The 13,071-nt window shown below is 45.9% G+C and overlaps 1 protein-coding gene across 1 annotated transcript; it reads left to right on the forward strand.

The window, feature by feature from the left end:
• Window positions 1-910: 910 nt before the first annotated feature.
• Window positions 911-12,774, forward strand: TIGIT (T cell immunoreceptor with Ig and ITIM domains). The gene is made up of 5 exons (XM_039842986.1): window positions 911-1,070; window positions 4,000-4,151; window positions 4,754-5,083; window positions 7,210-7,310; window positions 12,230-12,774. The coding sequence occupies exons 2-5, from the start codon at window positions 4,088-4,090 to the stop codon at window positions 12,464-12,466; spliced, it is 732 nt and encodes a 243-aa protein (XP_039698920.1). The 5' UTR covers window positions 911-1,070; window positions 4,000-4,087; the 3' UTR covers window positions 12,467-12,774.
• The last annotated feature ends 297 nt before the right edge of the window (window positions 12,775-13,071 follow it).

Here is a 13,071-nt window from a genome sequence, read left to right on the forward strand (position 1 = left end):
TATAAAACTAATTTGGAAGTTTTCATTTATGTCCTATGTCTGTATATTTTAACTAACATTAGAGTCTGTATATTTTAACTAACATGCTCTTTAAAGATGTGTTAGAGTCCTCCTGTGAAGCCATCTAGGCCTGGCATTCTTTTTGTTGGTGAAGGGAGAGCACTTGATGATTCAGTGGTTCTTTGAATGAAAGATGTTCACTTGTACTTCTATTTCAATCCTAGCTGTCCTGGATGTTACAGGCTCCAGGGAGTAGGAAGTAGGAACTAAATTTCTAGGGGCAGACGATACCTTTCCTAAGGCAGATGGGACTAGGGAGGGTGAATTGACAATATAATCACACCCAGGATGTCAGTGGGTGGGAGGGCTTTAAAGAGAGGCTGCAGGAAAGGCCTAAGGTGAGAGGTCAGCTGCTTCCTCCCAAAGACTTTTCTTCTGACTCTGCATTCTAACCTCTCCTGGGGCTGGGGGGAGGGGGAGGTCACTATTCTATTTTCACAGTTGGGAAAGCAAATTCCCCATAGTCCACCAAAGTCTTTGGCAGCCTTTGTCAGAGAGGTTCTCACAAGTCACCTCTCCCTAGGGAACTTGGAATAACAGTTAGCAATCTCACACCCAAATTCTGCCTATTTGCATTTACCATGAGCCAGTTTTAACCAACAAACCCCGCGGCGATAGACATTTCTTTCATGTTTAGTCTTTGATTTTCTGAGGTGGCTCTCTTCTTGTGGAGAGCACCCTTCTGGGTGTCTTGGGCAGCTGTGTTCTCTCCACTTGCCCACTTCCTGTCTCTCTGCTCCTACAACCCTCTGTGGACCTGCATGCATTAAAGATCTTCTTGCCCCTTCCCCCACAAGAGAGCCTACCACCAGGAGGCGCTGGTCTTTGAGATAGAGAGTGAGAGCCCTTGGCTGAGGAGGTCACCAATCCTGCAGCTGCAGAACGTTGCACTTGGTTAGAGGCAAGGAAAGGAGAGAGAAGTTGTGATATGCCTGAAGCTCCTCCACCATGTCTGAGCCAGAGGCAAGACTTCGGAGAGGCTGAAGTTCAAAGACACTGCTGAGAGATTGGTAAGTGCCCTGAGAGAACTCTAGGTAGTGTTTTATGTGTACAAGTCATAGGCCTTGTGGAAAGTGTGACCACTCTCAGCTGTGTTCGCCCAGTGCTGTAATCCCCACCGGGCCACAGATTTCCAAGTGTTGCCGGTGGAACGGGCTGTGGGTTCATGTGGGCGGAGCTTACAGGGTTGAGGGGAAGGCTGCGCTGCGAACGTTCTTGAGGGTCCCCGGGAATGTTTTGCATTCTAGGCCAGCACTTCTTTGCCCTTTACATGCAAGTAGAGGCCCTTCCCTTGCACCTATACACATCTAGCTGCATCAAGGCCAACTAGACCTGGTCATCCTGCAACCCCAAAAGTGTGGGGAGGGAAAACTATGGTGACTCTTTTTAAAAGTTTTAAATGGAATGAGTTCGCATCTGACTGACCTCAGAGGTTTATGCTGTGCCACAGGGATTGCCTATTGGCCCCAAAGGCTCAGCTCACACCTCTCAGTGCACACCTGCTCCTCAGAGCTGTGTTGCTTAGCTCTGACTGCAGCCACTGCTGAGTGGGTGGCTCCAAGAGGGACTATGGAAGGTTCCCTGGAAGACTCTTCTGTCATTTCACCTTCATCCGAAGCCTCTTTAGGGTCCGGCTGGTACAGTGGCTTCTTTTCTGCAGGAACATTTTATCCTCATATATTTTTTATATCAGATGCATATGACAGAGCAAAAAGGTTGTCTCGAACCCTAGCTTTGGAGTTTAGAGACCAGGGTTTTACTCCTGGCAAATATATTACATAGATTGAGAGAGATATTCTCTTCTGATTTTCGTTTTACTTCTTAATTAATATTATTATCAATACCTTTGATGTTTCGAATACTTCCTGTGTTCCAGGCACTGTGCTAAACACCTTACCAAATGTTAATTCACTGAATTCTCGCAATTACCTTATGCTGGAGGTGGGAGGAGATACTATTGTTCTCATTGCAGATGAGGAAACTGAGTCTTAAGGAGGCAGAATAATTTTCCCAAAGTCACCAAGCCAGATACTTCTTACTCTATAGTCTGCTAATCGCCATCCTCAAATGTCTTTGGGAGCATCATTCATCAAAATGAACATGATTGTGTTCTTCTTTAGACTAATTGCTCAGAAACAAATAGATCAATACTTTAACTACTTTGGATTTCTTGTTATATAAGACAGGCCAGGCCCTGCCTCTATGGTTTCCACCCACCCCCCACTATGGAAACACAGGTTGTAAATTTGTTATAGCGCAGACCCCAGTGTCCACCTCTCTCTGTGTTCTGGTCCCACTAGCTGCTCTTGGCTGTCCCACTCCTGCTTTCCCTGTCTTGACAACGAGTTTTGGAAACACCCTACCAGTTCAGCCTCAGACACTAGGTGTTATTGCTGTTTTAGCTGAAGGGACTGTGATTGTTGGAAAGAGCGGTGTTGTATATTGATGTAAGCCTTGAAGGACAGGTTGAATTTGGGAAAGGCAGAGAGAAGCTGGTGAGGCATATATTGTCTAAGGGGCTGGAGGTGAGCTGTGAGGGGTTGGTTCATGGGTCATGGTGTAGTGTTGGGAATAGGCTGGACCCAGGGAGGGGAGGAAATTGGTCTGAGATGGAGCATCTTGAAGTGGAGAAGGAAGACAGGAGCCTGAAGAGTGTAGAATGCTCAGGATGCATGCCTGGAATTGTGGGGACAGAGCTCCAGGCTTCAGATGCTTCCCCTGTTGGAATTGTAGATTTTCGGGTTATGCACCATGGAGCACGCCCAGAACAGCAGCGGTGAGCTCTAGAAGCAGGTGAATGTGGACCTCCCCACCTCCTCCTCGCAGAGTGTGGCTTCGCCAGAGAGCAAGTTTTGACTGTGAACTGAGGGCAGGGCTATGATGATTCACCTCTGTGTCTCCAGAGCCTGGTGTTGAGACTGGTGCTTTGTAAGCACTCAGCGACTTTCAAATGAATGAAGGCAGTGGGGAGGGAGAATGAGTCAACGGTAGGATTTGATGATGAGCTGAGATCTCCAGGCAAGGATCAACTAATCCAGGGGTCTCCAACCCCTGGGCTACGGACCAGTACTGTGGCCTGTTAGGAACTGGGTCGCAAAGCAGGAGATGAGCAGCAGGTGAGCGAGCGAAGCTTCTTCTGTATTTGCAGCCATTACGCAGTGCTAGCATCACCTCCTCAGCTCCACCTCAGATCATGAGACATTAGATTCTCATAAGAGTACCGGTCCCTGGTGCCAAAAGGTTGGGGACTGCTGAACTAATCCCTTTCTAGGGTTAGGCAACTGGAGCTTGCCCTTCTCTGAATTCCCGGTTTTCATGGAGTCACCATGCACAAGAAAACTCACTCTTCTGGTCTCCTGTGATAATAGTGGGTCAGAGAGACTAAGCCAGAACTCAGCAAAGTCTCAGTTGAGACAAATAAGGCAGAAGGTACAAGACTTAAGGAGAGGACCCCATTCAAGGAAAAATTGTTGTGTTTGTCCAAGACTTTTGTCCCACCCATGTCTTGTTGCCAGAGTAAATGCCTCTTGCTCATTGGTTCATTAGATTTCAAGAGCAGTTCCTGGCCAATAAGTGCGCAGACTTAAGTTTCTCATATCTTTGCACATTCTTTAGTAGAATGAAGTCAGGGAGAGCAAGTGAATTCCATTGGTAACAGATTCTACAGAATCTTGGAATGACACAGATGCACTGAACTCATTAGATAATGGCTGATTTTTTTTTTAGGAAGTGCCGTAAGAGAACTTAAAAAAATATATTGACTAATGTAATCCAAAGACCATGTAGTGTACTTCTAACCACATTTTTGCTTATTGTTTAATGTGTTTCCTTCATGGTCTTTCTTGTGGCCAGCCCTATGCAGTTTGTGTACTTGTTGAGAGATTTATCTGTCTTTGTTTTTGCTGAACTCAGTTTTTCCGAGACCCTCTTTCCTCACAGGCTCAGTTTCACCCTGCCATCTGCAGTCGGCCTGTTTCGGTGGCAGGAGAGGCCACATGTGCTTTCTGTAGGCCCCCTGGGCAGAAGCATGCAGTGGTGTCTTCTCCTGATCTGGGCCCAGGGGCTGAGGCAGACTCCCCTCCTTGTCTCAGGTAAGGACTGAAAATCTAGCCTGGAACCTAAGGAAGAGGGAGACCAGGGAAGAGGAACGGGGGGCGGGGGGGGGCGGGTTGTGGGGGGAAGGCTGAGAGTGAATGCTATATCTGTCTGTGGGAAGGAAACAACAGTTTTCAGAGTCCTGTGTCCCACTTCTCTTCTCTGAGAAGGAAGCACATTTCTGTTTTGGGTGGCAGATGAAGGACTTGGGGTTGGGGGTGTCTGACAGGCCAAGACAAGAAAGGAAGCAGGAGGAGCAATAGGGACTAAGAAGAAAGAATAATCAGTTTGCTAGTATAAATTCACTTCCGCTCCATCGTCTGTTCTTACATCCTTGAGGAAACTTCTAGAAAAACGTTGTACATTTTCTGTGGATCAAAATGTCTTCTTCCCAGATTCTGGAGATTCTGCCATTATAGATTGAATGTATGTTAAATCTATTTCCTTATGTATTAAAAGCGGACACAAATATTTAAAAACTGTAGTGTAAATTAGTTTTTATGTTGCTTTCTGAACCATCTGAGGGTGGAATTTCTACAGGAAGGTTTGAGGTCAGCTGTTGACCTAGGACTCATGCATGCTTTTTCCCCTTCCCTAGGAGCTGTGACAGGCAGAATAGTAACTGTGGGGAACATTTCTGCAGAGGAAGGTGGCTCTGTCAACTTACAATGTCACCTCTCCTTCACCACTGCCGCAGTGACTCAGGTCAACTGGGAGCAGCAGGACAAACTTTTGGCCATTCATCATGCTAAGTTGGGGTGGCACACCTCCCCAGCCTTCAGGGAGCGAGTGGTCCCCGGCTCTGACCTGAGCCTCACCCTCCATTCGCTGACTGCGAACGACACAGGGGAGTACTTCTGCATCTATTATACCTTCCCCGATGGGATGTACAAAGGGAGAATCTTCCTGAAGGTCCTGCTAAACTCAGGTATGCCCTCTGGAGCAGAGTGGTTGATGACCCTCATCCTCTAGGGTAGAAAATGCGTTCCTGCCAAACACTACGAAGCAGGGCCTCTCACCCTTGGCTCATCTTCACATCAACCGGGAGCTTTTCAATGATGCTGATGGCAGCGCCCCATCCCAGACCAATTCAGTCAGATTCTCTAGGGGCAGAGCCAGGATGGGATAGGCTCTAAGAGTGTCATTGGTGACTCGAATGTGCAGCCAGGATTGTGAACCACACTTTTTGGGTATAAGAAGGACATCTATGTGTATTTACTAGGAAGACAAGTTGTAAGGTCATCTGGGAAAGGTTCTTATTTATTAGTTTAGCATCCATCTTGGAAATTAGTTTATAAAGGATTATACCTGGTTAAAAACAAAGCTGTGTGCTAGGTGTAAATGTGTAATAATTTACATTCGTGCATACTTCATGGTTATCAAAATGCTCTCACATTCATTATCCACCTGGACACTTAAATCAGTTCTCTGGAAGATGAGAAAGGGTTATTATCATATCTGAGAGACAGTATAGCAGAGTGGTTACGAACTCAGACTGATGCCAGACAACCTAGGTTAAATCCTGGTTCTGCTGTTGGCCTCAGACAAGATTTCTTAGCAACTCTGTGCATAGATTTTCTCAATGAGGTAGATGTAAGACTTTATGAGATGCTAATGTAGGATTGAATTACTTAGTACAAGAAAATGCCTATAGAACAGAAAATGCCCTGGAACATGGTAAGCCCTAAATAACTGTTAGCTATGAATATGATTCCTATCTGACTGACGGAAGTGGAAGCAGAGACCTGGAGTTGCTCAGAGCGTTAGAGCTGATTTTAACACAGGTGTTCTGGTTTCACAAAACTACACCCTCAGAACTTCTATTTGCTGCTGTCAGTTGTGTTGGAGATTAAATTATCTGAGTCAGCAAAATATGTGAAACTGAGAAGATAAAAGGTTACCTTGAAGTTTGTTTTCAAAGGCTACTTCTTGGCTGGCTCCGACATAGACTAATGCAGCATGCGAGGAAGAGCCTACATCCTTTTCTGTGCACAGCCCTCTGCAGTCCCTCTGGACCTCCCAACTGTGTCCTCCATGACCGCTTTGCTCCCCATCTGCCCTGTTTTCCACCTGTAGCCAGACAGGGGACTGAGTCCTCAGGGCAGGAGGAACACATTCTAGGGGATTTGGGCTTCCTCCCATCCTCTGCCTGGTACCACGTGGGAACTGTGGGCACTGCCCTTGTCCTAAGGGATTGCATTCCATAGCCACCTTTCTGGCAATCTAAGCCTTTAGTTCAAAGGAAGTGAGCCTGGCCTCTACTACACGCTTCTCTTTTCAAGACTTCTCTGGACACCTGGGAAGGAAGTGGAGATGGGATGAAGCAGCCTGGAAACCCTTCCTCCTGCAGCCCAGCACACATCCAGATAACTGTTCGATTTCTCTCACATTCTCTTGGATCGAGTATCACTCATCTCTTCAAAACTCCCTTCCTTCCTCTTCTTCCTTCCAGTTACACTTTATATCTTAATAGAAGTTCACTTGTTCATGCTTTAATTCATACCACAAATATTTATTAAGCACCTGCTGTGTGTCAAGTGCTGAGAAACAGCAAAGATAAAGAAAGTCCCAGAACCTCACTCCCTCTGGGGTCTCAGCCTAGGTGGTCAAATATTATGGGCTTAAGGTGAAAGGTTGTATGGTTTCTTTACTTTTTTTGTACTTTAATTTTAATTTTTAATTAAATAAAATACTTTTACTGGTATGATTATAAATGTGAAGTGTAACAAAAGAAAATATTCATTTTCCATTTTTTCTGGATGTCATTTCATTTCATGATTATTAGTAGTGGTGAGTTTGCCACACAGAGGAAAGGAGTGTTAAAAATGGTCTGCTCTGGTGTCACACGTGTGAGGTCCGCCACTGCTCAAGGGATCAGTCAATGTTTCATGATGGACTTGGCAGATACTCTGCTTTCCCAAAAGCTGAGCTTAGAGACTCCAGTGCTGTGTGTGGGTGGAGAAAGGCCGGGCCAATACCCGCCTCTGTGCCCTGATGCTGCACCTTCCCCTTGCTTCTGGCCTCAGCCCACTCCCTTTATTTTGTCCTCTCTAGAGGCTGAGCACAGCTCTAGGTTCCTGACCCCACTGCTCGGAGCCACAGCGCTAGTCATCATCTGCATAGCGGTCATCGCGGCGATTGCATTGGCCAGAAAGGTAACGACTCAGGCTGCACAGCGCAGTCATGGGCACCTCACCCCTGGCACCCTGATCCTTTCGCACCCTCTTTCTGTCCAGAGAGAGACCTAGATGTGATCTCTCCCAATGCTTTTTGTGTCTTTTTCACGGTCCTTGTTCTGCCTTTTAGTAAAGTTGTTTATGCTCTTCTTCTGTTCTTTCCCTTGTCTGGGAGCTCCTGAAAGGTTGAACCTGCCTCCTCCCCATCTTGCTGTCATCTACAATTGCCTGTCCCTTAAGCCACTCCCCTGGGAGTTTGATTTATCTACTATGAGTCTGGTGCATCTTGGGCATCATCCTGTACTAGGGATTTTGGTACATTAGCTTGTTTAACGTTAACAGTCCTTTAGTAGTGCTGGGCTGTCCAGCACTTCTGCAGGGTGAGAAATAAAGGAGGATGAGAGATCCCCCACTTTTCTTATCAAGACAACGGTATAGGAGACTTGCCCAGGCTTAGAATCCAGCCTTCTGTGAAGTTCTGTCTCTCTTACAAGCAGGTCCTGTGTCTGGTCTTCACCACTGGAGAGGAGTAACTTCTTTAAATGCTGCTGAGGAGGACCTTTGACTCTCACACTTTGCTTTCAGTGGCTGATAGATCTGTCATTTTCTCTCTTCAGTGCACCAGAGGATTTAGCAAAAGCCACCCAATCCCACGGTCCTAATAGTCATTACTTGCCTCATACTTCTCATGTGTCAGAGCTGTTGCACCAGTTCATAATCCCCTTCTATCTGTGTCCCATCCCCTTCTACCACCAGTGGTAGGGCCTATATTCTCATTCAGCTGGTGAGGGATCTCTTTCCACATCCCATCTAGGGCCATTTCCAGAAGCAACTGTTTTAGATCTGGTTGCTGGAAACAGAGCCTGACATGTGAATTCTGGTAACAGTGATTTATTGAGATAGCCTCTTAGATGAAGGGTATTGAAGGAAGCAGGATAGACCAAAGGTAGCTGTCCCCAACCTTTTTGGCACCAGGGACCAGGCCTCCTATGAGAATCTAATGCCTCATGATCTGAGGTGGAGCTCAGGTGGTGATGCTAACGCTGGGGAGCGGCTGCAAATACAGATGACGCTTTGCTTGCGTGTTGGCTGCTCACCTTCTGCTGTGTGGCCTGGTTCCTAACAGGCCACAGACCAGTTGGGAACCACTGCGCTAAGGGAAGAAGAAAGCTCAGCATGATGTGGTCTTAGCTGGAGACTTGGTTGAAGCCAAGAATTGTATGCAGAGTTGGTTGTACTTTGAGGCAAGGAGCTGGCTTCCTAAAAACCACTTCAGTTAGTTATTGACTGCTGGCTCCTCACCAGGGAAAGCCCGAGAACAATTCTCCATTGAAGAGTCAGCTGTGAGGCAATCACACCCTATACTCCCAGGACTGGGGAATGGGCGCACTAGCCAGGTGTAGAGGATCTGAGCAGGACACCAACAGCATTCCCTACAGACTCTGAGAGCCAGTAGGGTGCAATATTTAGGAACATGGCCTTTGGATTCAGGCAGACATAGGTTTAGATTCTGGCTCTACCACTTGAGTAGCTGTGTCACCTAACCTTGCTGAGCTTCAGTTTTCTCATCTATAAATTAAGAATAATTATGGTGCTGCCTTCATGACGTTGTGGAAAAACTTAAGTCATATAATTCAAGCAAACCGCGTGGCATTTTTCCTGGCATGTATTAATAACTATTATTCTTATAAATACATGTTCTTATAATTATGTTCTTATAATTATTATAAATTTCATTTATTATAGCACCTCATAATACCTGATGCTCAATAAATATTTATATTGCATGGGTCGATTATGACTAAATGAATGAATATTATTTGCTAAGAAGCTATTGGCAAAAGTGCCCTCAGGGAACCTTCTGTGAGGTAAAGGAGAGATGGGTGTGTCCAGCTCCAGGACAATGACCACTAACCCCACTGTCCATTCTCCTCAGATTCTTTAAGAGGGCAATGTTTGTCCTGGCAGTGCAGTGGTCCCAGACTTGTTTTTTTTTTAACACTGATTATAATTACAAAGTCCCTAATGCAAGATGGAATGCAAACAGAACAGCTGAGAGACCCAGCTCAGGCATATTTACATTTCCCAGAGGACTTTTGGAAGCCATAAGAGTCTTAAGATTCAAAAGCAAGGGTGACAAGTCTAAGAATGGGAACGAGAACACACCAGCACAAAAGGTCACAGCAGTTCTCTGAGAATGAATTGAGTATACATATTATAAAAATGAATTGGGTTGTGTTAAGGGATATAGTACTTCTTTTAAGCATAGCATTGGCATGACCTATGAAAAACACTTTTTTATTATACTTTTGGTAGATAAGGTGCAACTGCTTCTACTGAAAAAGAATGAAGGAAACAACATGTGGAGAGAGGTTACCTGAATTGTGTGTGTGCTTCTGAGGCTATGGCATCTCTCTAGGTCCAGCACCTCAGGGTCTGCAGTTGTGGCATCATCTCAATTTTTCATATTTGTTCATGGTGCCCATCCATGCGACCCCATCCACCCTCCGTCTCAGCTCCCTGCATATGTTTGTGCACTGCTGAACGTGATGCTAGCCAGTAATGGTGCCGGTGTTTCCTATCTTGGAAGCGGTGGGGGGAAAGCAGAATGAAATTTGGTTTGCTATTGTTTTCCAAGCCTGTATGTGGCTCTTTGTGATTCTGTCATTCAGACCTACGGTGGGGGTGAGCGACCTGTTTTAGAGCAGTGTCCGGTAAGGCTGAGAAGTTGTCATCTTTGCATTGGGTGTCAGTAAGCATTTCTTCTGCCATCCTGTTTGTGCCTGCTGTTTTTTGATTTCCTTGCCTTTGCAGAACCCTCACCTATGATGTTCTCATATGGATGTGACGGCTGACTTCATTCACATCCTTGATTCTCCTCAACAGATTTCACTGTTCTGGCCTGTTATCCCACAAATGCAATTGTAGTTGTCTGACCATGAGTCCCTACTTTGATTTGGAAAAACCAATTCTTTTAGGTATGGGGCTGTAGAAAAATGTGTGTGTGTGTGGGTAGTGCTGCATGTGTGCACGTGCATTTCAGTCCTAAGACTGAACATCTATTATGGGCTCTGAGGTTACAAAGTGGAACACAGCACAGACCCTTCCATCAGGGAGCTCACAGTTTGGGGCCCGGAGAAGACAGCAGGTAAACAGGTAAGTTCCAGATAGCACTCAGTGTTACAGCAGAGAACATCCAGGACCATATTCTAGCACATGGGGGAAAATGTAGCTCTCCTGGGAAGGTCAGAGAAGGCTTCTTGGACAACGTGCTGTGGAGCTGAGTTTGGAAGACTAAGTAGACAACTTTTTTCAGGGAACTACAGGGAATGGACAATGGGTGCAACATATACAAAACTGGAGAGGCAGGAAACAGTGCCTGGCATTCTGGAAGCTGTAAGATGAGAGGCAGCTTGCCGAGGACAAAGAGCATGTCCTGGAGTCAGACGAACCTAGGTCAGAATTGGATTTGTCCTTGGGCAAGTGACTGCACCTGCCTGTGCCTATTAGCTCACTCAAAAGTAGAAACTTCAAAAGGAGTGTTGCTGAGATCGCGTGAGAAGCTAGCTCAGTCCGTGCTCATAGCACATTCTCAAGAAATGGTATCTCTCTGGTATCAGGCCCTACGCCACAAGGGCATTGGTTAGGGAAGCACTGCAGGACGTGAAGCTGGAAAGATGAGGGTGGCCAAGTCACAAAGGGCATTTTGGGGGAGCATCGCACACAGTCTTGAGTGGGGAATGCAGTTAAATATAGACTTCCTTCCCAAAAGAATGCACCCTCACATAATGTTTTTTATACCATTTAAGTGGTTTTACAAATTCGTTGAAGTCCTTCTGTGGCTCCTTTAGACAACGGGAGCCAGCGAAAGTTTTTAGGCAGAAGCATGGCATGATCCAACTTTCATTTTTGAGAGATCACTCTGCTGGTGGCCGTGTGGAAATTGGGCTAGAGGTAAGAGGCACTCTAGAGGCAGGTGAGTATAGAGGTACAGGTGAGAGATAAGACATGGAAGTAGGGATGAGAAAGAGGGAATAGATTTCAGAGCTACTTGGGAGTAAAACAGGATGGGATTTTATGGCTCATTAGAGTTTAACATTAGCCTCCAGGTTTCTGGTCAGCTGGTGCCATAAACCAGGACAGAGGCTGTGGGGGTAGTAACAATTTGTGGAGGAGGGAATCTGATGGGTTCTTTTGAGAAAGGTTGAGTCCGAGCTTGCTGTAGATCATCAGGTGGCCATGTCCAGTTGGCAGGTGGACATCTGGGTCTGGAGCGCAGGACAGAAACCTGGCTGGTTCGGATAAAGATCTGGGAATCTTCAGAGGAACGAAGGTGGTTGTAAATGTGCATTTAGATGAGGTGGCTAGGAGAGAGTGCTGAATGTGAGAACAGAGGACAGAACCCTTGGAAACCCCTTTATTTGGGGAACTAATGTGTAGGCAGTAAAAAAAGAGCAGGGCTGACTGAAGAGGAAGGTGGGGGTTCACAGAAGGGGGAGGAGAGCCAGGAAAGAGCGACACCATGGAAGCCACAGAAGGAGAACATTTAAAAATAAGAAGAAGTCCACAACGTCAGGTGCAGTAAAGAGTAAGAGAGAAATGGGACTGAAAGCTGCCTCATTAAGCTGAGAGAATAGGAAGAAATGGGGTGTAAGGCACATTGCATATGTAGCAAGTGGCGTTTTAGTGCAGTGATCAGTGCTGAAATCTGACTGTGACAAGGCTGAGAAATTAAGGGTTAAAGAATTGGTGTTGGTAAGAACATAATTTTGCCTGTGTGTGTGTGTGTGTGTGTGTGTGTAAGTAAGGAAGAGAGGGATCATAATTATGTATCATGTTGGGGAGTAACTTTTGAATAACATCCCTACATACTCACTTTGTAGTTTGTTTGTTTTTAGAAGAAATTTCTCAGAACCCATTCTGTAGAAAGTGACCTCAGGAGACCGGCATCTGCACAGGAGGAGTGGGGCCCCAGTATGCTGTCACCCCATGGAAACCGTGTCCAGGTGGAAGTTGTGCCTGCAGGTCTTTACAGAGAGCAGAGGGGAGATGACTATGCTGAGCAGCATGACTACTTCAACGTCCTGAGTTATAGAAGCCTCGGGAGCCTCAGCTTCCCAGCAGAGATGGATTAGCTACCAGAGGCATCTTCTGGGAGACGCAGACTGTCTTTGCTATTACAAGTGGATGTATAAGCATCTTCACTCTCCATCGGTGCTGTGTGTGTGTGTGTGTGTGTGTGTGTGTGTGTGTGTGTGTGTGTTCAGTTGAGTGAATGAATGTCATCCTCTTCTCTGTCTGCGTTTCCTGTACCCTTTCCTTCCATTCCATTATGGTAGACCTGGGGTGAGCAGCTCGAACTTTGATTATAAATACAATGTTAAAAAAAAATAAAAAATAAAATAAAAAAGACCTGGTTTTGAATTGGGCAGTTTGAGCCAATTCTGTGGCTCTGAGCCATATATTCCTCTTACTGACACCGGGAAGTGATTTAGGCTACAGGATTTTGTGGTGGGTGATGATGGTGTATGACTTCAGAACCACACTCATCTCCTTTCTCAATGTCAGTTTCATCAACATTCACACCTTCAAGGTGGCCTGTGAAGAAAGCATTGGTACCAGCTTCTGTGGGGAGATTCAAGGATGACTAAACCATGGTTCTTAAGTCTCAGCCCTTTAGGAACTTAGAGTTAAGCGGGGAGACAACATTTACATGGAGAGGTACTAAGGAGATAAGGAT

This window comes from Pteropus medius, unplaced genomic scaffold, assembly GCF_902729225.1.
Source record: "Pteropus medius unplaced genomic scaffold, Ma_sr-lr_union100, whole genome shotgun sequence".
NCBI classification, from domain to species: domain Eukaryota; kingdom Metazoa; phylum Chordata; class Mammalia; order Chiroptera; family Pteropodidae; genus Pteropus; species Pteropus medius.